Source organism: Coffea eugenioides, chromosome 3, assembly GCF_003713205.1.
Source record: "Coffea eugenioides isolate CCC68of chromosome 3, Ceug_1.0, whole genome shotgun sequence".
Lineage (NCBI taxonomy): Eukaryota > Viridiplantae > Streptophyta > Magnoliopsida > Gentianales > Rubiaceae > Coffea > Coffea eugenioides.
The window spans coordinates 15274009-15300460 of record NC_040037.1 but is presented as its reverse complement, the minus strand read 5'-3'; the positions used below and the strand labels follow the sequence as shown (position 1 = coordinate 15300460).

At 33.9% G+C, this 26452-nt stretch overlaps 1 protein-coding gene and 1 pseudogene across 1 annotated transcript; both read right to left on the bottom strand.

The window, feature by feature from the left end:
* Positions 1-8744: 8744 nt before the first annotated feature.
* Positions 8745-12330, bottom strand: LOC113766145 (putative late blight resistance protein homolog R1B-17). The gene is made up of 2 exons (XM_027310363.1): positions 8917-12330; positions 8745-8807 (listed from the first exon to the last, which is right to left on the bottom strand). Exons 1-2 carry the CDS (start codon positions 12328-12330, stop codon positions 8745-8747), a joined length of 3477 nt encoding a protein of 1158 aa, XP_027166164.1.
* Positions 12331-20995: 8665 nt separating this feature from the next.
* LOC113766144 lies at positions 20996-23191 on the bottom strand (annotated as a pseudogene).
* Positions 23192-26452: the final 3261 nt, after the last annotated feature.

Here is a 26452-nt window from a genome sequence, read left to right as displayed (position 1 = left end):
ATTCACAATGTGTAACTGATCTCTAACCTTGTGATTCTTACTTACTCCATTTTTTTATATGTGAGCAACTCTACTATTTTCATATATGCCCATGAATATTTTCATATTCTTTTGTGATTAAATTTAAGGAATAATTTCAAAAACCTCCCCTGAGGTTTCTAACAATTTCAATGAGATCCCTTGAGATTTTAGAAATTACACTTACCTTCCTTGCCCACTTAAAATGACAATATTAGCCTTACTATTTTAATGAAACTCCCTTGTTGGGTATACATATTGAAAGAATGAGATTTATAATTATTTTTTCTTTTTTTCTCTTCTTATTCCTCATTTTTGTTCATAGTTTACAAGTAAAACCGCAGAACTATAAACTATAAATATTGATTCTAGTTGCTATCATTACCAAATGTTGAATTAGTGACCTTTTTTTGACAACATTCAATGTGATCTAATTTTTTTGTTGATTTTTTTTTCTTTGCACAAAAAACAACAACGATTTAAAAAGAAACTGTCCAAAACTACTACTAAATTATTGATACCTCTAACATTCAAAAATCTACAAACTCTAAAACAATTATGATAATACTTTCTTCTCCAACCTTCAGGGAATATGTATCACTAGTAAAGCACTATGTACACTATCATGTCATTGTGATAAAACTATTGTAATAATTGTTTATTAAATAATAAATATAGGAATTGAAAATTTGATGCTTTTTCTTTATATTTGATGCTATACATTTTACAATTGTTTTGGAAAGCAATATAAACGATTAAACCAAGGACATTTTAGGATGTTCATTTAAATTTTTGACCAGGTCTAAGGTTTGATTGCCAAATGTGTCAAATTAAGGAAGGTAAGTACAATTTTTAAAACCTCAAGGGAGCTCAGTGAAATTGTCTAAAACCTTAGAGGTTTATGAAATTATCCCTAATTATAATCAACTTTGAAGTGCTACAATCAACATAGGGGGCAACAGGAATAAACTCCTAACTATGAAAGTACATGACTTGGAATGATTATAACAAAACCATTAATACTCTTCACCTAGGTTGCTGAAAATTATTGGGCCACACAGGATTAGGGGTGTGAATCGAAATCGAAATCGGTAATTCAGAACTTTGAAATCAGAATTTTTCGAAATTTTGGTATCAGAATTTTCGACCGATTTCGATTTCGAATTCACTAATTCCGAATTCAATTCGGAATTCGGTAAATTCCGATTTCACCGAATTCATGAATATAAAAATTATTATTATTATTATTATATAAATATTAAATTACATATATATAAAAAATATTATATATATGTGTGAAAACGAAATTGAAATCGAAATAGGAATTCCGATTTCACCGAATTCATGAATATAAAAATTATTATTATAATATAAATGTTATATTATATATATATATATATATATATATATATGAAAACAGATTTGAAATCAAAATAGGAATTCCGAATTCTGATTTCGATTTCAAATTGTGAATTTGAAATCGGAATTTCCGATTTGAAAAATCTCATTACCAAATTCGACCCGAATTCAACCAATTCGAAATCGGATATTCCGATTTCCATTCCGAATTACTGAATTATCGAATTCGAAATTCCGAATTCAATTCGAATTCGATCGGTAATTGAAATTTTTCGATTTTACACACCCCTACACAGGATCGTTTAGAGGTAGGCTGAAGTGAGAAAAAGTCCACAACACACCACAACTTTCAACTGGGGAAGTTTTGGACTTTTTATTTGGTGTTCGAAAGGCTTATTATATGGTGTTCGAAAGCCGTACAATTTAGTTCATTGAACCCTAATTTTGGCCCTTTTGAGGTCAAATATTGATTGGGGTGTCCACAATTATCCTTTATTACACCCATGCATTGTAAACGCTCCCATAGTAAGAATATAATGCCCATTACACGCGTAACAGTCACTACATGCATAATTGAAGCAAAAAAGGCTGAAAGAGTGGGTCTCATTTGTCCAATTATTCAAAGCTTTGCAAAGGTTTCATTTTATCTAATTATTCAAAACTTTTGCAGTGGTCCCTTGAATCCAATTTTCAACATGTTTGCAATGGTAAAATAATGGTAGCATTGTTTCAATTTCACCAATTTGCAACAGTAATTTTTTTTCACTTTCAATTCTCAAAATTTTGTCTATAAATATTGTTAACATTTTCTCAATTTCTTACTCTCCCACTCCATCATTTCTCCTATTGCATCATTTGTTTTCTTTAACCTCCTATCTAATTTTTTAAAGTGTTGGGTTTTTGTTTAATAATTACCTAATTATTTTTGGAAAATAACAATGTATTTTTTTGAAATCCATAAAAATATATACCATTAGTTTTCAAAAATTAATAATATTATTTTTTTAGTAAATAAAAAAAATTTTAGAATACAAAAATTTGAACAAAAGTTACTAATTTTTTTCCAAAAATAAATGAAATTACTTTTCAAAAAATAGATTTATTTATTTACGAGATATGTGTTGAGAACTATTAAAATAAATACGTGATTTGATTATTGGTCCACACTATTATAGTATGTAAAGTGTAATCTATAGTGAGTGATAATATAATGAAAGAGGGGATAATAAAGTGATAATATAGCATATGAATTACACTCTAAAGAGTGCAATGCATTGTAAATGCCCTTAGGACACCTTCAAGACTCTTTCTTGTTTTCATATATTTTTTTTCGGGTTAAGCATCGAGATTTATCTTACCCTACTCCTATACTGTGGGAAGGAGAGTGCCCAAGTGAGTTGTGTGAAGGGGTTGGTGGTGGATACTGGGTAGTATAGTACCGTGCCCTTTAGATTTATAAGAGAATGGGAGCCAAGTTTACTTGTATATGCACCAAGCGAGGTTTGGACCCTCAACTTGATGCACGATAGAGACGTTGAGAAGTCCTCCTTGGCCAACTCGAGTAAAGCTGGATTGGTTATCCTTTCTTGTTTGTAACTTTGTATGCTAGTTTCCTTACATTTATTTGTTTTCTTATTGTTGAGAAAGGGGTTTGTTCCGGGTTCTTATACCCTGATATTTCAGCTGCATGTTGGCAGAACATTATGCTAGTTTTATTCAACTAAATTTCGTTCTTAAGTAAGCCGAGAAAATTTGTTTGTTTTCTTCTTTTTGGTTGGTTCATGTCAGATTTAGCCAACATTTTAAAGTAATTTTGTTGATTTGGACTCATTCATACTCATTGTGTAGTTGAGGAGGGTCATATTGGGAAATATGAAATTTGAATTCTTTAAGTGACTCAATTGTCAAATACTAAATAAATTTTGTCTCTTTGCATTGTAAGTTTCAGTAAATCAACATTCATAGGTACATACAGATGCTTTTTAGTTCTGGCTAGCAAATTGTGCGAAGGGATGTGCATATATTGCCATAAAGTGCAATAACATTTTCTTTTACGTGTAAATGCTGATTCTGGAGTCTCGTTTCGGTATCATATTTCGAAGTTATTATTCACCAATTAGATGGTAAATGTGAAATAAGTATTTTTGACCTTTAGATCATCATAGTTTGAATCATTTAAAATATGAATCAAGATTAGCATTGAGAGAAATAATTTGAGAGAATGTTTCCTGACGAGGTGATTTCTGGACAGACGAACCGAGTTGACAGCACAAGTATACCTGCTAAGATAGAGACACAGCCGGAGTTTTGTCCCCCGATCTAGATCCGATGCTAAAGTCAGTTGTGTAAGAAATCAAGAGTAAAAGGAAGACTAATTGGACTGGAGTTATGAATGAGGGCCAGATTAAACTGAGTTGGAGTCTCTCCCTCATGTGCCCACAAAAAAGGAGGAGAGTATTTATAGTAGAGAAACCTACAAGAGAAATGATGGAATCTACTCCCTGTCACCTGTAGGGCATCAGTCTAGGGCGGCGGTGTCAGAGGCAGGTCTGGGCAGGATGACGGCGACAGCCATGTCAACTTGCCTAACATTAATCAGCTATGCTTGTAAGTGTCAGACGTTAAGTGACCAGGCTTGGGGGTACAGCCGAGGCGGGATCAACTCGGGAAGGTGGAGATGAGTTATGAAGATAAGGGCATCTGCAATGGAGTGTAATGATGCGTACTACGCCTGTCATAACACGGGTCTATTACACCGCCAGCCATTGTGGCCGTGTAATGTTCATTAAATGCATCATTCTGATGATGCGTGTAATGGGTAGGTCTGGACAAGACGACTAATGGATTTTGAAATTACCATGAAAGTATTGAGTGCGTCTAACCCAATACGTGTGATGTTGAAGCCAAAAATGAAAGCGGTGCAATTTCACGGTAATTAGAAATCTGCTAGATTTCTTTCAAAATTCATAGTTTCTTTCAAAATTCAAGTATTGTTGCTTAATAATTTTTACACCCTATGATTACAAACAACATAATTTTACGAAATAACAATTTTTTTAGCTGTAATTGCTAAGAAAATTGTAAAATGACTCTATTAGATATTTTAGCTAAATGGATTCTTTGAGTTGAATGAAAATAATTACATCTTAACAAAGTCCTTAAACCTTTATATATGAACAAGCAAAACTATAAAATGTTAATCAATTAACCGCAAAAATCCTTAGTAGACTCCTTGTTTTCACTCTCCCTCCTTGTAAGATTGCTTGATAAGCAACCAATTTCACTTGACACCCTTTTGAATGATTTCCACTTTGCATCTCAAATTTTTATTTCTGGATAGTTTGCACTTTAAAATTACTAATTACCATGAAATTGTACCTAAAAATTTATTTTGGATATTTTGCACTTTAAAATTACTAATTACCATGAAATTGTACCTTAAAATTTATTTTGGATATTTTGCACCTAAAGTTAATAATCCATCCAAAATTACTGTGGTTTCACACAATATTAATGTCATTGTAGGAGCAATATGCACCTATACACTGGCTTCTTAACTGTAAAAGTGGGATTGGTTCTTCAGAAGATCCCTCAAAAAAAATAAAATAAAAGAGTGAATACATATGCGTGTTAGAGCACTTTCACTTGCAAGATGAGTTGTTGTGGTGAATTTGAGACAGTTTGATGACTTTAGGATTTGAGACAGTTTAATGGTCTGGAATGATCAGCCTCCTTCCTAATTATATTCATCAACAAACAAACGAATAAATTATAGTGTCAACCCTTACAATTTAGTGCATTTTCGTATAATCATCGTGTGGTAAAATGTACATGACTCCACGATTTGAAGCACAGTATCAAAATGATGGATATCGTCCTCTGCGTTGGAATTAGTTAAAATGTTAAAATTATTTATATTAAAAGCCTAAAATGATTTTATTAACTAACGTTGAAATTCTAAGATTTAAAAGTCTTGGAATCATCTCCAGATTTTATTGTTACCGCGCTTGCTGCGGACATCATCTCAGATTAATAATATTTTTGTCACTTTCTATCAAAAAAAAAGTCTTGGAATCTAATTCTCCTTCCTCCTCTCCACTTTTAAAAAAAAATTCTACTTCTTCCTTGTTAAAAAAAATATCCTACTTCTTCCTTGTTAAAAAAAAATTAATATATATAGGATAAATTACACTTTTGTACCTTATGGATTTTTTTTTATATATATACATAACTCACCTACACCTTGAAAAGTTATACATAACCATCGGGCCACTTTACCATCCTCTGCATTAGATCTCCATCAATTCTGATATTAATTTTCTTGACTAACTTTATGTCACATGAATTTAATCAAAGGTCGATCTACTAAGGGCCAGATAGAAGGATGTTGGCAGCATCAGAAGTCTTCAACCGATCCAACAGGGCAATTTCTGCTGGAATTTGACCTGCTAATTGGTTGTTGTTGAGTAGTAGAGTATTTAGAAATGTACAATTTGCAAGTTTACAGGAATTTCACCTTTTATAGAAACAGATCTCACCGACTGCAGAGCAAGCAAGTATTTAGTATTTCTTTTGGAGTTTTTTTATACTCGTTAGGTTGTTGAGAAGAAAGGACCTGCACCCCACACTTGCCTTTCGTTTTGAAAGATTCAAGGAAAGAAATTTTTATTGTTTTTGGAATATTTATCCATATTTCTGGGAAGGACCCTGCATCCGCACCTGGGCTCTGTTTTTTTTTTTTTTTTTTTTTTTTTGTGATTTGAGACACTTTGATGATTTTACCGTCCAAAGCGTGTAGAATAAAAATTAATTCCCCGTCTTACCATGATGCAACCATTGTGTAGGTAAAATTAGAGCTGGCAATTATACCCAAAACCCAACAACTCATCCAATCCCCTCACTAATTTGAGAGGTTGGATTGGATAAGTTGGGTTTTGGGTTAATTTTGGGTTGGGTAATAAAGACTCATATATATTTTGGATGGTTTAGGTATTTGTGTTGGGCACCCATTACCTTACTTAAGTTAAAAAAATAAATTAACAAATTAAAATCAAGAAACAAAAAAAAAAATGACCAGCTTTGTTGGATCAAGCAAAACATCCGCTAGCCAAGTTGTCCCAAATCTGCCAAATTAGCTATTCCGGACACTCACAGAACTCCAAAAGTTGTTACGGTCCAAATTCATTACATGGTCGATGGGCTTCATTTGGCTAATTTGTCCGGAATAGCTAATAGTTCATGAATTTGGCAGATTTCTTAGAAATATGTCCGGAATAGCTAATGTTAAATCAAGTAACAAGACTTAGAAAATTGTATATTGGTATGCCATTTTTCATGCTATATTCAACTTGAACCAAAATTGTTGCTTCGGTCTCTTAGTTTGGACCAAAGCTATACCCAATTTGAAAATCCTTACTTGTATAAAAAATAGTGAGTTCATCCAAGTAATTTACATAGCTAGTATGTGTGTGTATTTGTGAAAGTATATTAGTGTGTATTGTAATGTGTTTGCATGTGTAAAAATAACGTATTTCAAAAGAGTTTAAAAAGTGAGTGTGTGTGTCTATGAGTGTTTTAGTGTGTAAAAATATGTCTATCTATGTGAAAATGTGTTTTCGTGTATGAATTTTTTTTTTGTATGTGCAAATATATTTGAGAGAGTTTATGTATCAAATTCTATTAATTAATATATTGGGTCATAGGTTTGAGATGACTCAATATAACCCAACTCAAAATTAATCCAATTTAAAGTTGAGCGGATTGGGTGTCATCCATTTAAATGAAAACTCAATATCAAATCGCCCAAAAACCGCTCAACTCGCCAAATTGCCAGGTATAGAAAAAATAAATAAGGACTTTAAGTTAAACAGAAATTTCCAACGTCACAAAACTGATTCCGTTAATATGCTTATATTTTAATGTAAAGTCACGGATTTCCACGCAATTTTTCTTAAATAAAAATTTTCTTTGTAACTCCACACACTTTTAATGTAAAGTTATGATTAATGTGCTGATATGTACCATTATATTGGCTTCTCAGTTATGCTGGGGATTTATTTCCAAACAAAGTATTATCATAGTTACAGAAAATGTACACCAATTAAGTGACAATGAAGTTAGTCTCTTTTTTTTAACCATGAAAATCTCCAAATCTCTTTTTTTGTTCTTTTGACTTAATTAGCCAAAATTCATTGTACCTCGGTTGTCTAGGTTCACTTGACATAACATAATTGTAAAATTTATACACATTTTCTCTCCAATTTTGGTAATTTATCCCTAGCTCTGTATATCATCTAAAACATATGGTGTGGAATTCAAAAATGGAAAATTAAATATTCATACAAACATATCACCTTCAAAGCTCTTTGGGGAATCAATTATGTTACTAATGCCCTGTCCAGCAATTAGCTCAAGCAGCAGAAAAACCAAGTTGCAGACATCCTTCTTAAAGGAACTTAAGTCCCATACTTCATTCTTTGCAAAAATTCTCCAATTTGAAGAAGTAAAATATGATTCTAAAAATTTAGCAAATCTCAAAGTTGGATATCCTAAATCCAAACCTAAGATTGAGCATACATCTTCAACCAATTCTATCCTGATCAAGCCACGTAATGCCTTTTGCAATCCCCATTGCAATTTTTACCTTAAACCTGTTTTGAGCAGAAAAGAGATGATCATAGAGGTTTCCCACTTGGGCTATCATATGCCTCCAAGAATCATGAGCTCAAACATAAATTGTTAATCAATTCTATCAAAATGATGGAGTTTGAACCTCAAATAGAAAAAAAAAAAAAAAAAAAAAGATAACAAAGTTCCTTGACGGCAAATTGACACGTGTTTGAAAAGAAATAGCACAAAACCATCATTAAATTCAGCGAAACGAAATTACACAAAATAGGCCAACAGCAAAATATCTGAATAATCTCATTGATTGTTTCGACCATATCTTGACAAGAAAAGAGCCATCAATCCTTTCCAACATTTACCTCCATCTTCCACAAAAGTATCAAAGAAAGCCAGATCGCACAGATGATCAATTACAATCTGAAGAGGAAAAACCACCGTAGCATGCACTCCCTGATGATATCATTAAAAAAAAAAAATAGAGCAATAATTAGTTGTTTGCTCATCAATTTCAATGTGCTTGTGCATGCATTACAGGCAACTGAAGTACAAAAAAGCTACCAAATGGTAAATATAAATTAAACTTGTTTAAAAATGAAAAGCATGATTATTTCTACAAGCCAATTAACGGTAATGACAAAAAGGGAAATTACCAGATATTGCACCAGCTGATGCCCTTCAATCTATGATGATCTCCAGATTCACATTTCCATAATTTTTCTGTGCTTCTTCAATTTCCCGTACTAAAGATTTGACACGATCTCCGCAATGGTCGATCTCAATCGTTTCAAGAGTTGATATACGCCCTAAACAAGAAGGCATCATTTTCAAAATACGAGTACTGTCGAGATTTAATTGCTGAAGACACGGGAAGTAATCATCACTGTCAGGGTCTGTCTCTGTCCACTCCACAACCTTAAAATATGTCAAAGTCAAGACCCTGAGTTTAGGGAATCCTCCTTCCATCAGCTCCCATCTTTGGCCGTCCATTGACTGCAGTCTTAATTCGAGGACTTCAAGGTTGGGTAGTTCTTCAATCAATGACATTTTACTACAGGGAAGACCCAGATTTTCAAGACTCAACTTCTTCAAATTCATGGGAAAGGGAACCTCAACATGTTCCCATGAACCTGAGGAGTAATTGCCCCACCAGGTGAGTGATTCTAGGCATTCTAGTTGACTCATGTTCAACACTCCATTTCCAGTGTGATAATCGGAAATTTTAAGTTGGCGAACGTTGGGAATCCTTCTCAATAAGTTCTCTCCCTCTTTAAAAAGACACAAGCAAGAGAGTGTGTCTAAATTGGGTAAAGTGGAGAGGTTTTCAACACCGTTGTCGTTGGAAGGCAGATGAATAGCAACGCGCCCTCTTACATGTATATGCCTCAACTTCTTCATGTTCCAGATGCTATCTGGCAATGAAACGACCAAGTTGGAATGTAGCCAAAAGGTTTCCAAATGTGAGAGCTTGGCTATAGATGGTGGAATGAATTGCATGTCCTCTGCTTCAAGGGCTAAGTACCTCAAACAAAGAAGTGACTCGACTTCAGCTGGAAGCTCCTTCAGCCTTAGGTTAATGCCCTCTAAATTCAGAACGTTAAGATGTTTGTAGATGCAAAAAAGGAAGGAGATATTAAACAACTTATCATATCTTGGAGTAGCATCAAAGAGTAGCAGACTGGCTAAATGCGGACAAAATAGCCTTGACTTTATAAAATCTTCTACACTGGAGCAAATGGACAACCGAGGTAGGTTGGGAGGCTCATTAAAGGTAGAAAGCTCATCATATCCTCCCAGGACCTGAAGGAATTTCTTTTCTTTCGCCTTGCCCTTACAGAACTCAAATATCAAATCGTGAATGTAACAAGTTTTGACTCCACCAATGGATCTGTTCTTACCTACCATAACTAGGTTTCGGCCAATTAGGTCCATCAGATATTCTTCTGCAATATCCTCTGATTTCTCTCCTTCAATTATTTCCACAAATCCTTCTGCAATCCATAGACACATCAACTTCTTGGCACCAATTTTTTCATCTTCTGGAAATGCAGCAAAATACAGCAAGCATGCCTTCAAGTGATATGGTAAATGCTCATAACTGAGCTCCAATGACTTCTTCCACTGGTCTGTACCAGACACCATGGTTGAAGTTAAACTTTCAGCAAACTTTTCCCAAAGCAAAATATCATGCTTTATAGTTGCTAGAATTCCAGCTACAACAACAACTGCAAAGGGTAATCCCCAGCACTTTTTGACAATCTCCATTCCCAATTCATGCAATGCTTGAGGACATTCTTCTTCTTCTCCAAACACCTTCTTCTGCAGCAATTCGAAACTCTCTTCGACAGTAAGGCAGCGAATCTTGTGAGGTTCTCTACCATATTGAACCTGTGAAGCTACATTAGAAGATCGACTCGTGAAGATGATCCGACTTTGGTTTTTGTCATCTGGGAATGAAATTCTCAGCTCATTCCATACCTTAATGTCCCAGACATCATCAAAAACAACAAGATACCGATTCTTCAATAGCCTTTGATAGAGCTTTTCAAGCAACGCATGTTTATCCAGATTTTGAAACTCATCCTTCCTAGAATGTTTGCCATCAGAGCACAAAATTTGAAGTAACACATTTTTCATGTTAAATTCTTGAGAAACAGTACACCAAAGACGAATGTGGAAGTGACAGGTTACTGAACTATCATTGTAAACTTTTTTGGCTAAAGTTGTCTTACCAAGCCCAGCCATTCCCACAATGGGAACAATTTCCACCTGTTTTGATCCCCATCTAAGTCGTCCAATTACTTTTGCTGCCTCATCATCAAGACCAACCATGATTTCACGAGCTATTGGCATTTTACCTTTTGATAGCATGCGGCTGGAAGTCTGGCTAACTTCTGGTGCTCTTAAGCTATGAGAGGAATTAGGAAGACTCTGTATAGTACTTGAGATAAGTGGTTCAATTACTTTTTCTGCCTCATCATCAAGACCAACCATGACTTCATGGTCTATTGGCATTTTACCTTTTGATAGCATGCGGCTGGAAGTCTGGCTAACTTCTGGTGCTCTTAAGCTATGAGAGGAATTAGGAAGACTCTCTATAGTACTTGAGCCACTGATCTGATCCTTAAAATTCTTGATATGGATGTTGGTACTAGCCAGCATATCACAAAAATCAAGAACCTGGGTGGATCCTGAGAAGCTAACTTCTCCTTCTATCACTCTGCTCAGAGTGGGCGTGAATATTATAATGCCTGCCTCACCAAGGAGAGCTCCAATTTTTTCATTTTGTTCATCCATCATCTCATGATGCTCCCTTAAAATGCTTCTCAAAAACCTCAGGCCTGCATAGAGTATTCGCATTTGATCTTTCATAGAATCTACAAAGCTAGACCTGCAGCATAACAACTCCCAGAGACGACTTATCAGAGAATCATTGAAGTTGTTCAATATCCGCTCATCCATCACTGCTGTATGTAATGATGCTGAGGAGTTTGAAGCTGCAAGTACTTCCTTATAAATCTCGTAGACATGAAAATCAACCGCTCTGATGCTGAGGAGTTTGAAGCTGCAAGTACTTCTGTACTCAACATTTTTCCAAAAGGACCACATGTAAGAGAGGCGTGCTGCGGTCAAAGCCACCACTTCAAAGTGAGATAATAGCAAGGCAGGAATATCTGCGGTTCCTCGCATTTTGGCAAAGGGAATGAAGCTTTTCAAGAATGTCAGCTTTGCTTCAAGATCTTGGATTTGAGCAGTCAAAGGAGCACTCAAAGGATCATATTTATGAATTCGCCAATTCATATAGTCATTGGTCAAATCTGCTAGATTTTGCAGGATGAGGTCTATGAATTCCAACAGTTCATCATCTGTCACACAAGAATTTGATTGAAATGACCTGCTGCTTGCCAAAGCAAGGTAAATTTGGATGATTTCTTGCTTGAGTGATGTGATCTTTTTCTCAATTTCGCGGAACACTCCACGAGCAAAAATAGAATTGTGAATAACCCATTCATATTTTTCCATTTCTAATCTAAGGCAAAGAGACAGAATGTCCTCCTCGGATTTGTGAAAGGTATCTTCGATACAAGATAAGAAAGATGGAAGACTCACCTTCTTCACAACATTGTCAGATTGCAAGTACAAATGAACAAGGCTCCACTTTCTAGCACACATAAGAAACGTTTTGAGAAATTTCATGTGTCTGATTGCATCACGAACATCCAAAAGAAGATTACCACCAACATGCGAAAGAGAAAAATTGTCTCGGAATCTGTTCAGAAGCAACTCTAGACCAAGTAAGACACGATCGATGCTGCAAGTGGTGGCCATCTCGATCTCTTATGGAGGGATTTTCGTCAGTTTCACTCTCAAATTTTAAGAGAGAAACAAATCTCACTAACTGCAGAGCTAGCAAAGCATTTCTTTCCTGAAAATGGCTTATTTGTTTCTGGTGAGAAGGTGAAGAAGAGTATTGAGACAATCAACCATTCAACTAGGTGGAATTGGCATCAAGGTGGATCCCAGGCAATGATAATCAATTATTCAACTAGGTGGAATTGGAGCTAGGCACCCAAAATCCAAATTCATCTTGAACTAATCACAAATGGAGGAAATTGATAAACAAGATTAGTTGACTCTGTCATCAACATTTTATTAGGGAAATTTGATATTAGGGATCACATAAAAGTCTATGTTTTAAGACAATAACAGCAGTGGTTAGGGTGATTTAAGACACTTTGATGATATTATTGCCTCAATAAAGTAGTGGGTCCGATTTCATAGAATTATTCGGAATGATTGTATTCCATTCTTGCGCGTCCCTGTTTTAATATGTTTTTTTTTTTTGCTTCAAGCATCCACAGTTTAATATGTTAAACTTTATAATTAGGAAGAACAGAAAACAAAGAAACATCAAAATATAAATGATCCAAGAGACGTCACAATATAAATGATCTAAGTATAATGAACCTTCAAGCTAGCTCTCTAATTTTCTTCAATTGTTTTCTTTCTTTAGCAAACCACTAAATTTGATCACTTTCTCTTCTAATTATCTCGTATTAATAATCATGACCATTGATCTTGGAGATTAATAACCATGACCAACAAAGTAAAAGGTATGAGAAAAAATAATTGAGGGCTTCTTCAACCCTTGATATTGTGGAAGTAGAGAATTTGGGATTTCTGCAATTATTAGTGTCAATTATATCATAAAATATATGCATTACAATAATAAATGTAAACTCTAAGATAATAAATATAAACAGTAAAATGATAACTTGCAAAATTAATGTTACCAATATACAATGGTCAAAGAAAATGATTGGATTAAAGAAGTGAAAATTGCTACTAATTAGTAGTAGTACTTCTTTTCAAGAGTCAGGACTTAAATGCACGCTCATTATTGTACAAAATTATCTACTTATTTCATAAACACATTTTTCAATCACTTTTTTATTTCATATATATCACATCAAAAAAATAATATAATACTTTTTTAAAAAATTATTCCAAATAATCTCATATTCAAACACAAGTTATATGCCCATTTCAGTGTTACTTGGGCCATTGGAAATTAATTCTAGTCTTCTCATTAGTCATTAGTCTTTTTTCCACATTCTGGGGGTCCAATTGGAAAATGAGAGAGATGGGAAACTGGCTAGGGAACCATCACTTTCCTTGCTTTTTAATACAGGGCTTAAGGGTATAATACCACATACCTATTTTTAAATGTTTGATATCAATTCTTAGTATTTAAGTGGAAAACTTCCACGAGTCAACTAAGAATTAGTGGTAATAGTCTGAAGAGTTAGAACCGAAATGCAGGCTAATACAAGCATGTACTAGTTACTGGGCTATTAGAACTCTTAAACATTTTTATAGTCTTTCTTCCCCATTCAGGGGATCCATGTGGAGAATTCGATAGATTGGTGAAGACCGGATAGTGTTCTGGTCAAGCATGGCTAGTGGACGATCCCTTTTCTTGTTCTTTAATTCAAGTTTCGGCCTTCAATTAAGGGGCAATGTTTTAGATAGGAGAAGATACCATTCACATTGTGCAACCGACCTCTAGCCTTGTAATTCTTACCTGCTCCATTTTTTATTTGTGAGCAGCTCTACTCAGGTTTTTGGAGACTCAAATGATACAGTGAGAGAGGGTTTGAATTTAAATTTCTCATTTATATTTTTTTTTCGAACCATCCAACCCATCTCTTTTCTCGTGGCCAATTGATATATGTCGCATGAATATTTTCATATCCTTTTGTGATTGAATTTAAGGAATAATTTCAAAAACCTCCTCTGAGATTTCTAACAATTTCAATGAGATCCCTTGAGATTTTAGAAATTACACTTACCTTCCTTACCCACTTAAAATGACAATATTAACCTTACCATTTTAATGAAGCTCCCTTGTTGGGTACATATAGAAAGAATGGGATTTATAATTATTTTTTCTTTTTTTTCTCTTCTTATTCCTCATTTTTTGTTCATAGTTTACAAGTAAAACTGCATAACTATAAACTATAAATATTGATTCTAGTCGCTATCATTACCAAATGTTGAATTAGTGACCTTTTTTTGGACAACTTTGAATGTGATCTAATTTTTTGTTGATATTTTTTTTCTTTGCACCAAAAACAACAGTGATTTAAAAAGAAAGTGTCCAAAACTACTACTAAATTATTGATATCTCTAACATTTCAAAAATCTACAAACTCTAAAACAATTATGATAATACTTTCTTCTCCAACCTTCAGGGAATATGTATCCCTAGTAAAGCACTATGTACAGTAGCCTATCATAGTGATAAAACTATTGAAAATAATTGTTTATTAAATAATAAATATAGGTGTTGAAAATTTGAGGCTTTTTCTTTATAGTTATGCTATATATCTTACAATTGTTTTGGAAAGCAATATAAACTATATAAATCAAGGACATTTTAGGATGTTCATTTAAATTTTTGACCAGGTCTAAGGTTTGATTACCAAATCTGTAAAATCAAGGGATGTAAGTATAATTTTTAAAACCTCAAGAGAGCTTAGTGAGATTATCTGAAACCTTAGAGGAGGTTTATGAGATTATCCCTGCTTATAATCAACTTTGAAGTGCTACAATCAACATACTGGGCAACGAGAATAAACTCCAAACTATGAAAGTACATGATTTGGAATGATCATAACAAAACCAGTAATATACTTCACCTAGGTTGCTGAAAATTATTGGGCCACACAGGATCATTTAGAGGTGGGCTGAAGTGAGAAAAAGTCCACAACGCACCACAACTTTAAACTGGGGAAGTTTTGGACTTTTTATTTGATGTTCGAAAGGCTTAGTATTTGGTATTCGAAAGCCATACAATTTAGTTCATTGAACCCTAGTTTTGGCCCTTTTGGGGTCAAATATTGTTTGGGGTATCCACAATTACCCTTTATTAGACCGATGCATTGTAAACTCTCCCTTAGTAAGATTATAATGCCTATTACACGCATAACAGTCACTGCATGCATAATTGAAGCAAAAAAAGCTGAAAGAGTGGGTCTCATTTGTCCCATTATTCAAAGCTTTGCAAAGGTTTCATTTTATCCAATTATTCAAAACTTTGCAGCAATGTTTTCAGAACCGGACCGGACCGGCCGGTTCGACCGGTTGGACCGCGAACCGGCCATGTCACCGGTCCGGTCTAATGTTAAAGCCGGAAGTTCATGGAGAACCGTTGAAACCCGGACGAACCGGACGAACCGTGCGAACCGTTAAGAACCGTAAACCGGCGGTTTTTTAAATTCTTCAACAAAATATTAAGAATGGTGTAGCTAAGATTCGAACCTGGGTCTCCAAGTTTAAATATGACAATCTTACCGCTAGACTGTACTTAAGTTTGTTGAGAATTCTACTTAACTAAAAAATATATTAAAACATCAAGTTCTTCTCTTATTTTTTTTTTCAATTTTTTCTTCTTAACCATTTTTAACCCAAATATCCACAACAAGATTTTCTCAAGTCTTCACCATTATTATCAGGTTATTATCTTTAGCAGATTGTAAACAAGTTGAAAATTTCAACTTTTCTTGTTTTCCAACATTTTAGTAAGTTTAATTTTTTTCTTTTCAAGGTTTTTTTCTATATTATTATCTTTAGTTGATTTTTTGCATTTTCTTCTTTTTCCCCTCAATTTTCATATGTTTCCCTCATTTTTGTTTTATTTTTATTCGATTAATTAAGGATGAAATTTTTGCAAAAGTAGTGCACATCCATGTAGGAATTGGGTAGGAATTACAAATAATAACATTGGGTTGGTCAAAAATATGGTAGTTGGCACATAATCGAAGCTATTGATAATTGAATTTAAAATAATTAATGGTATAGGATCATTGAATTTAATATAACATGTTAATTAGTAATGTTTAGTAGCAATTAATTTTTTATGTGTTTAACTGTATATTTGTTTTTCAAAAATTTTTAGTTTTTTTTAGTTTGAGCAATTAGATTTATATTTTTATAATAAAATTTTAACTTTTTCAGCTTAAGTTGATGAAATTGTGAAGGTGGTGTGGTTGCTTATCATGCCACTGATAAAAGTTTGCTATTCAAATAGTTTGTCTTAACTTGAACTCTTTTATGGATTTTTTTAAGGGTTGTAAAAGAATTTCAATATTTAATTTATTTATTTTTTGTGTTTTTATTTGTGATAATTGGTGCACATTTGGATTGTATCTATTTATGTTTATAATGAATTTATGAAAACTTGTGGTGAATTATGATATTTTAATTATATTTATCATTCCATGTTTTGTGTATAACTTTTAGAAAATTTATTATTATCATAACTTAAATTAAGTTATGTTGGTAAAGTTCAAGTGTAGAATGAAACCTGCTTAGTACTTAACACTAAAAAAAAAAAAAAAAAAAAAAAAAAAAAAAAAAAAAAACAGTGAACCTTTGAACCGGCCGGTTGGACCGGTCGGACCGGTCGAACCGCGAACCGGCCACCTCTCCGGTTCACTGACCGGTCCGAGTTTAAAAACATTGCTTTGCAGTGGTCCCTTGAATCCAATTTTCAACATGTTTGCAATGGTAAAATACTGGTAGCATTGTTTCAATTTTACCAGTTTGCAACAGTAATTCTTTTTTCACTTTCAATTGTCAAAATTTTGTCTATAAATATTGTTATCGTTTTCTCAATTTCTTACTCTCCCACTCCATCATTTCTCCTACTGCATCATTTGTTTTCTTTAACCTCTTATCTAATTTTTTATAGCGTTGGGTATTTGTTTAATAATTACCTAATTATTTTTAGCAAATAACAATGCATTTTTTGAAATCCATAAAAATATATACTATTAGTTTTCAAAAATTAATAATATTATTTTTTTTAGAAAATAAAAAATTTATAGAATACAAAATTTTCAACAAAAGTTAATAATATTTTTCCAAAATAAATGTAATTATTTTTCAGAAAATAGATCTATTTATTTACGAGATATGTGTTGAGAACTATTAAAATAAATACATGATTTGATTATGGGTCCACGCTATTATACTATGTAGAGTGTAATCTACAGTGAGTGATAATATAATGAAAGAGGGGATAATAAATTAATGATATAGCATATGAATTACACTCTTCCACTGTAAATGCCCTTAAGACACCTTCAAGACTCTTTCTCGTTTTCATATATTTTTTTCCGAGTTAAGCATCAAGATTTATCTTACCCTACTCCTATACTGTAGGAAGGAGAGTGCCCAAGTGAGTTGTGTGAGGGAGTTGGTGGTGGATACTGGATAGTATAGTACCGTGCCCTTTAGATTTATAAGAGAATGGGAGCCAAGTTTACCTGTATACGCACCAAGCGAGATATGGAGCCTCAACTTGATGCACGAGGGAGACTTTGAGAAGTCCTCCTTTCTTGTTTGTTACTTTGTATGCTAGTTTCCTTACATTTATTTGTTTTCTTATTGTTGAGAAAGGGGTTTGCTCCGGGTTCTTAAACGCTGATATTTCAGCTGCATGTTGGCAGAACATTATGCTAGTTTTATTCAACTAAATTTCGTTCTTAAGTGAGCCGAGAAAATTTGTTTGTTTTCTTCTTTTTGGTTGGTTCAAGTCAGATTTAGCCAACATTTTAAAGTAATTTTGTTGATTTGGACTCATTCATACTCATTGTGTAGTTGAGGAGGGCCATATTGGGAAATATGAAGTTTGAATTCTTTAAGTGACTCAATTGTTAAATACTAAATTTGACACATTTGAGTATATATATCACATTGAGTGAGAAAGTAAATAACTTATCATTTATTTTTTGGAACAAATTTTACCAAAAATTCAATACCACTTACTTAATTCACATGTTCTATTTTTTTGTTATCAAACATATCTGAGCACGTTAAGATCTAAACCCATTAAATTTAGGTGTTGAATTAAGCTATCAAACAGGGTCTATAAGACTTTCAGCTCATAAAAATCAAAAGCAATATTTGCATGTTGGCTTGGTTACCGAGGTTTTCTGGTATCTAATTACCAAGATAAGCAGAAAGAACAAAAAGGAAAAAAAAAAAAAGAAATAGAAGAAAAAGCATCAGTCATAGGTTTGCATTTGTGTTTTCTTTGAAATTTAGAAAGAAAACAAATTAATTTAGAGCAACAAAAAAAAAACTAAAATCTCTTCTCTGGTTCTCCGTCGGGCAATACTCTTAGCATTCATGTTTAGTTTTTTTTTTTTTTATCGCAACAATAACATTTGTAGCATTCATGTTTAGTTGATTAGTTTTGGATTTTTTTCGCTTCAGCAAGGACATGTTTAAGTTAGCTCTCCAAATTTCTTCGGTTGTTTTCTTTCTTATTCACATTCAAGTCCCAAACCACCAAAATTTGACCAACGAGGTTAATAATCATGACTATTATTCTCCAACATTAATGACCATGAGTGTTAAAGTAAACGCACGCCAAAAAGAAAATAGAATCAGGGCTTCAACCGTTGAAGAAGTCGAATTAGATGGATAATTGTCTTCTGAAATGTAAGCACCATACACAAATATAGATACTAAGATAATAACATGATAAGACACAACAAATTTTGTTATCGGTCGAAAGTTGTCCTACAATAATCTTGTTCATCCTCAAATTAAACTTATTCCAACCATCAACTTTTTTTTTTTTAATCATTCATGTGCCAATTGCATAGAACCCCAACCTGCAGTCCTGCAAAAATGAAACAAATTTAACCAGTGCCAGCCAGCTACTCTTGCAAATAAGGAGAATGATATTCAATTTTTGCAGAAAAGCCTGGATTAGAGAAGCAGAGAAGTCTCCTAATTAATAATAGTACTTTTTCAAGTGTCATGACTGACAAAGTCTATGCCCTTATAGTCTTACTTGGGCTATTGAAAATTATTTCAAGTCTAATAATTAATCTTTCTTCCAGGTTCAAGGAGGGTCCATTTGTTCCGGTCAAGCACGGCCACAGAATGGTCTATTTGGGCATTATTTGCATAAAAGAATATGGTCATACTATTATACGTGTGTTGATGCATCTTTCTCCAGATGGAGGAACCATATAATTCAATCTTAAACTCATGAATTATTTCTAACCAAACACCGGAAGTAACGGAAAATATTTGATCCGTGTAAGAAAACAAGCCCAAGTTTTGTATACAGCCAATACTTTTAGGCATTGGAGGCAATTCTTAGGTTAAATTTTGTTTTGATCCCTTGAACTTTAGATGTACTTTCGTATTATACCTTAAACTTCATTTTTTGACACTTCACCCTTTAAAATATAAATCTCATCCCACTTTATTCCTTAAACTTTATTTCTGGATAGTTCCCCCCCCCCCCAAAAATGCGACTCCTTCCCATTTTAGTTCTTGAATTTGAGCATCACTAACCTACCGTTTCATTAGTTTTGACAATTCTAGGGAAAGGAGTTGATATTTGAGGGGATACAGTGTCTAAAAATGAAGTATACGAATTAAAGTGGATAAATTTCATACTTAAAGGAAGTAAAATATCCAAAATTAAAATTTAAGGACCAAAATAGGAATGTGTTTATAGTGTAAGGGTCCAAAATTAATTGCATATTTCACAAGCATTTCCACCCTATGAAAGGAAGATTCAAATTAACGTAACTATCCCAATCCCTAAATAGCATGCTTTCGCGTAGATAGATAGTAATTATTGTACTTCCAATTTAATTTCAATATATCTTGATGCCACGAGAAGTATGCATGCCCATTAATCCAGTTTGAACAAGTCTTTCAAATTACATTACACACGGATTTCAAAGTCTATAACCTGTTCATAAAGCTTAAAGAAATGAAGAAAAATAAGGCTTGCAAGGTAGAAATATGCGCAACCTTTTTACGTGACAATGTTGTTAATGACATTATTGCACAAGTCACTTGACTGTCTCATCTCGGCTTGTAATGGCGATTTCATGGACTAGTGCCCATCACACTCTCTGTCATTAGTCTGGTTAACTCTCTGTGATAGGCTAAAAAGGATGAAAGGCAGTCAAGAAAGCGACCTAAAGATGTAAATTTCTTCGTCCTTTTAATTTCCAATTCGCGTATTGACTCTGTTGACCTTATTGCTTACATTACGCTTTTTACTTGAAAGCAAATTGAAATATTTTGTGTTCGAGTACTTCAGCAACCATAGATATTATTTTATTTGCAAAAAAAATTATTTGATTGCATTATAGTAAACACATTTTTCAATCAATTTTTTTTATTCTTTTAATTATCTTTTAATCTCATATATATTGTACAAACAACAAAAAATGCTACAATATTTTTTCAAAATATTATTTCAAATTATCTTGTGTTTAAACACACTCCATGTTGTTTGCTTTTATCTTAGGATTAGAGTGATGCACTGTGTCTGGGTATTAGTTTTCCTAGCAATCACAAGTACATTGGAGTTTATTTGGTGGATCTTACAATACTATGAATTTTGAAGTTCAAAACAAAAAAAATCATCCACCCATACAGAGCCAAATTAATCATTTGCAAGTACAGATCTCCCAGTGATTTTGCTCAATGTTTTGTAAACTTCTAGCATGGATGGCCTTCTTGCCGGATCAGACTGAGTGCAGTCAACTGCAATTCTAACAAACTCAAGGATCTCGTCCTCATATGCTTGCCTAATCTCATCCGAATCATATGGTTTGGAGTTCTGAAATGTCCATTCGACCATATCAAGACCTTCAAAACTCTTCAGACAACCATTCATTTGGCTAAATTCCTTTTCAGCAATTAACTCAAGAAGCACAACTCCAAACTCATAGACATCCTTCTTAAACGAACCCGACTCCCATACTTCATTATCTACCACAGTTCTCCAACTCGAAGAACTAAAGTTCGATTTCAAAAGTTTTGCACTTCCAAAGTTGGATATCTTGGGTTCACAACTATGATCAAGCAATATGCATCTTGAACAAATGCTGCTATGTACTACTCCAACCTGATGAAGCCATGAAAGTCCTCTCGCAATCCCAACTGCTATTTTCACCCTCATAGGCCATTCTATGCACTTGACCTTGCCGTTTTGAGCAGAAAAGAGGAGATCATGGAGGTTTCCATTCGACATGTATTTATAGACCAAAAGTCTGCTGTTAATTTCATAGCAGAAGCCTATGAGTGGTACGAAATTGCAATGTCTCATCCTTCCAACAGTCATGAGCTCAGACATAAATTCTTGATCGAAATCATATGAGTTATGGAGTTTCTTGATGGCAAGAAACCAACCATTTTGGAGTATTGCCTTGTACATTGTCCCCAGTTTCCCCTTTCCAATTGTATTCATACAGTGGAAATCATCAGTTGCCTTGCTGAGTTCTTCGAAACTCATTCTTGTTACATGTTTTTCCAGTGCCATAATCTATCATTAGAGCACACAGTATTACTGCAAAATATATACTCCTTAAGGAGCTTCACTTATGCCAAAAAAATTTTGGTTGTAAATATGATCTGAAAAATGGAGAGCACTCATGAAGTGGTAAAAGAAAGAAAACAGTTAGCTGCTTAATCATAACCAAAAAAAAGAAAACAAAACTAGTCATAGGATGTTCAATTTAATCCATATATACACCCGTGTAACTTAAAGTTCATTCTGTCTATAGTAAAACAAAACTGTGTGCTAGCAAGTTTATACTAGAACTTGAATGAATTGAATGATCAAACCTTTTACATTTTACCCACAAAAAAAAAGGGAAACTTCTTTCTTGATCAAAGAATATTTTATTTCTTGGAACAAGGAGTGCGATAGAATTGGAAATAGTACGGATCTTTACACAAGCTTATGTACTCAATTTGGTTATAGGGAATGAAGTTACCTTAGAGTCTTGGATTCTCCCATTCGAAGTTAAAAGTCGTGGTCCTTGAGAAGCTGCAGTCTCTTGTTTTTTCTCATTCTTGCTCTTTAGTTTTCTTGCACTCAGGATAGGCACAATAAACAAGTTAAGAACTAGAGCCAAGATGGTAGAAAGCACCCATCCAACCACAAAACCACTTGTGAAGAGGATTTTGTCATGTTTCTTTGTTTCTGAATTAGACTTACAAGGCTCTAAAGGACCACCACAAAGTCCCAAATTATTTGCATAGCTTTCAGAAGGTGTAGTTGTGTTAATAAAATTAGGGACTGGGCCAGATAAAAGGTTGGTGGAAACATTAAAAATCTTCAAGCGATCTAATAGGCCAATTTCTGGAGGAATTTGACCTGTTAATTGGTTGTTGCTGAGTTGTAGGGAATTTAGAAATGAACAATTTGCAAGATCTGCAGGAATTTCACCCGAAAATTTGTTGAAAGAAAGGTCAAGACTTGTAGCAAATTTGACAATACTTGATATATCAGAAGGAATGGTTCCATAGAGACTATTTGTTGAAAGGTCTATAGCCGTTAAAGCTGAGCAATTGGATAGGCCTCTAGGAAACTCACCTTTTAGTCCCATCCGCGTAGGTTAATAGTTTGAACCTTATTCTCGTAAGGATGCCAGCATTCAACACCCACGAAGGAACATATAAAGCCTTCCGTTCTGTTGTCATAATTCCAGCTTGATAAACGGTGAAATGGATCATCCAAGGACTCCTTTATAGATCTCAAGCAATCAACATCGCGTGGGTTACCACTTCCCAAAGTAAATATTCCTAGCAGAAACACGAGGGCTAGATGCCTTGAATTAATGGCCGTAGCCATGCAATTTGAAACAGAACTTGTGCAAGACACTTGTTAGTGCAAATGAGAGAGTGATCCCTATATTTATGCACAGAGGTTGAAGTATGTAAATCAGGGAAAGAAGTGGGAAAGTCTCCTAAAGCAACTTCCACGAATTTGGGGTTGGCATCCTCCCGGATTTTTCCCCAAAAAAAAAAACAGAGAAAAACCATGAGTTGACTGAGAATTAGTGGTAGTCGTCTCAAGAGTCAGAACCGAAATGCACGCTAATAGCCTAATACAAGCATGTAGTGTTACCGGGCTACTGGAAATCAATTCAACTCTAAACATAAGTCTTTCTTCCACATTCAGGGGGTCCATGTGGAGAATTCGATAGATTGATGAAAACCGGATACTATTCTGGTCAAGCATGGCTAGTGGACTGTCCCTTTTCTTGGTCTTTAATTCAAGCTTTAGCATTTAAGGGGCAATGTTTTAGGTGGGAGAAGATTTCATTCATAATGTGTAACCGATTTCTGGCCGTGTAATTTTAACTTGCTCCATTTTTCATATGTGACCAACTATACTCAGGTTTTTGGGACCTGAAGAATTTTTAAACCAATTGATATATGTCGCAGGAATATTTTCATATTCGCTCGTGGTTAAATTTAATAATATTGTACAAAGCTAATTGATAAGGCTTTTATAATATTGTATTTATCTCTTAGATAGAGCTACAAACAAATCTCATAAGCCAGTTTATCAGTAACTAATTGAATCAATATTGGCTGAGTTCAGGCAGTTTAATTAAAGTATTAATTAGTTTGATTAAGAAGATGCTTCGAAACTTCATGATATGTAGACATACTTTTTAACGGTAGCATTGATAATCTATTTTAAACCCCCTTCAAAAAAATTATAATTAATATCTAGTTACATATGTGCTCGATTAATTATACTTGAACTCAAGTTTTATTGGGTTCAATTTTTTGTCAACCTCTACTTCTATGAAATCAAGTCTTGTCTTGAGATGACAATGGGGGCAATGCTTGTGAAGGGAGGTATGAGGTACGGCCATAAATGGGGCCTCGTCCTCCGTATTTATTAAACATTACTATTAGTAGTAGTGGTGGTAATATTAGTTTTTTTTTTCGTGTTATGTTGGGTTAAATTATTAGTAGTAGAAATAATATTAGTTTTTCTAATAATAGTACTATTAGTAGTAGTAGTGGTGATAATATTAGTCTTTTCTAATAATAAAGAGACTAATATAATTAAATCTCTTCTCTAGTTCTCTTCATTCCCTACCTTTCTTGTCGAATTATTTCCTGTAGTTCTGATGCTTTAATGTGGAGGTTCTGACTCATCCCATTGGTATACTCACAAATGTTTTCACACATTTTCAAAATGAATTCAAGCCAAAAAAAAAAAAAAGAAGGTGCTAAGAAGGAAAAAAAGGATGCCCCCGTAGAGGGAGCAAGGCGAGGTAGGGGGAGCAGGGCCGGGAATGGAGCGGGAGCAGGGGGAGTTATATGACAACAGGATCCTCTGTTACTCTGTTGTCATTCCTACTCGTCGAGTTTCAACTCGTGCTTTACATTAGATGTGCAAAGCTAAACAAATTTCACTGTAGATTTGTCTACATTTTTCACTTTACATAAAATTACATAAGGTTATGTGGATGTTTTAAAACTATGGGTTCATATCATATTATTAAAAAAATATAAGGGAGTTATGAGTAATTTACTCTAAAATCTATTCTACCCAATAACTATAGGATTATCACCTTCCAAGGTGATAGACAAGTAATTGTAATCAAGCTTAGGACAGATGGAACAAGTTACTGGATCTCAACAAGCATTGCTAAAAATTTTGCATGGGATTGAAATTCTTTTTTTTTTTAGTTTCTAAAAATATAGTGCAAAATAGTACTATAAAGTATCCAAATCATTCTGTAAGCTCCAAATACACTCGAGGTGATCCTTATGAAATAAAGCCACTGCTAATTTAATTTGTGAATTAGAAAAAAAAAATTTTACGCAAACTTTTCTAATTATATATTGCATGAGGCATCGTGTTGACCTCAAATCGTAATTAAGTGCCAATGAAGCTTTTATATTTGAATTCAGTTTCTTAAGCAAAATATTGAATAGCATATTTATTTGTGAATATAGTGACAACAAAAGCATATTGCACGCTATTATTACATTGAATTATTGAATTCGGCGTGCAAAATATATAAAACTCTCCACCACTAAAATTTTCAACTTAGATAAACCATTAATGTATAGCACAGTAATTGCACACAGGGAATAATTACAATCTTTTAATACACCCTAAAATGAGAATTTAAATTCTCTATTGTATTTAAACTAATGCAAGGTAGCACCTTGAAATATATGTCACATTTTAGTTATTCTCAAAACTTGAGTTGAGACTTGCTAGATGAAACCTAAACATCCATGTGATCTACAACCACACTTAACAATTTGTCCTTCGCAACCAAAAGAAAAATATACACGCACAAATTTAAGCTCCAGGACCCAACCAGATACCAAACGTATAAGCAACTACTATCAAGTCCGAATGCAAGTGTAGAATTCATCACACCCTACCCAAATGAAGGATTTAGGTATCACACCTTATCCATCCTAGCTTACGGATGCGATTGTAGGGTTCATCATATTTACCATCATCGTAGCCTCTATCGATTTCTTCAATCCTGGTATGCATCTGCTGAGGGCCTTAGCAGTTTCTTTGTTGAAATGACATGCACAAGTTTTGAGCTCGGCCATGAAAGGGCTAGTTTCACCAACAATGTTGGAGATAATAAGGTGAGGAAGATGAGACAGGAATGAGATATACATACATTTGATCCAAGTCCAAAATTTAAAGGAATTTTTGTAGGCCTTGTTGCATCGTCCCAAATGGAATTGGCAGCCAAAGTCTAGCAAATTTTGGCACATTTTGTCATGAACCACGGTGCAATGGCAATAGTATTATTGGCTTCATCTTTGATTAGCTTAAAAATATCATACACGGGCTAGATTAAATGCTAACCTCTTGACTGCTTAAATTAGATGACTATCCATGACCTAGAATTCCGTAGCCAAAATCAACTTTGGTTAAATACATAGCGACCTAAATATATGCAACACCTAAAAATGAGATGAATTTGAGCTCCCCTACCTAAAAATGAATTTAAAACTTATTTTTAAAAATCAATCCCGTTCATAATATATTTCATTACTTGTATTAATTGTACATAAAACTTCATATGAAATTAACTAAGTTTTGCCCTTG

Bases quoted from the DNA above. Each gene is read 5' to 3' on its own strand.
- LOC113766145 (XM_027310363.1), bottom strand. From the start codon at position 12,330: ATGGCCACCACTTGCAGCATCGATCGTGTCTTACTTGGTCTAGAGTTG. The intron at 8,808-8,916 runs GTTGTGGAGTGG...CTTCTTGTTTAG, and splicing joins TGACTTTGACATATTTTAAG to GGCGTATATCAACTCTTGAA.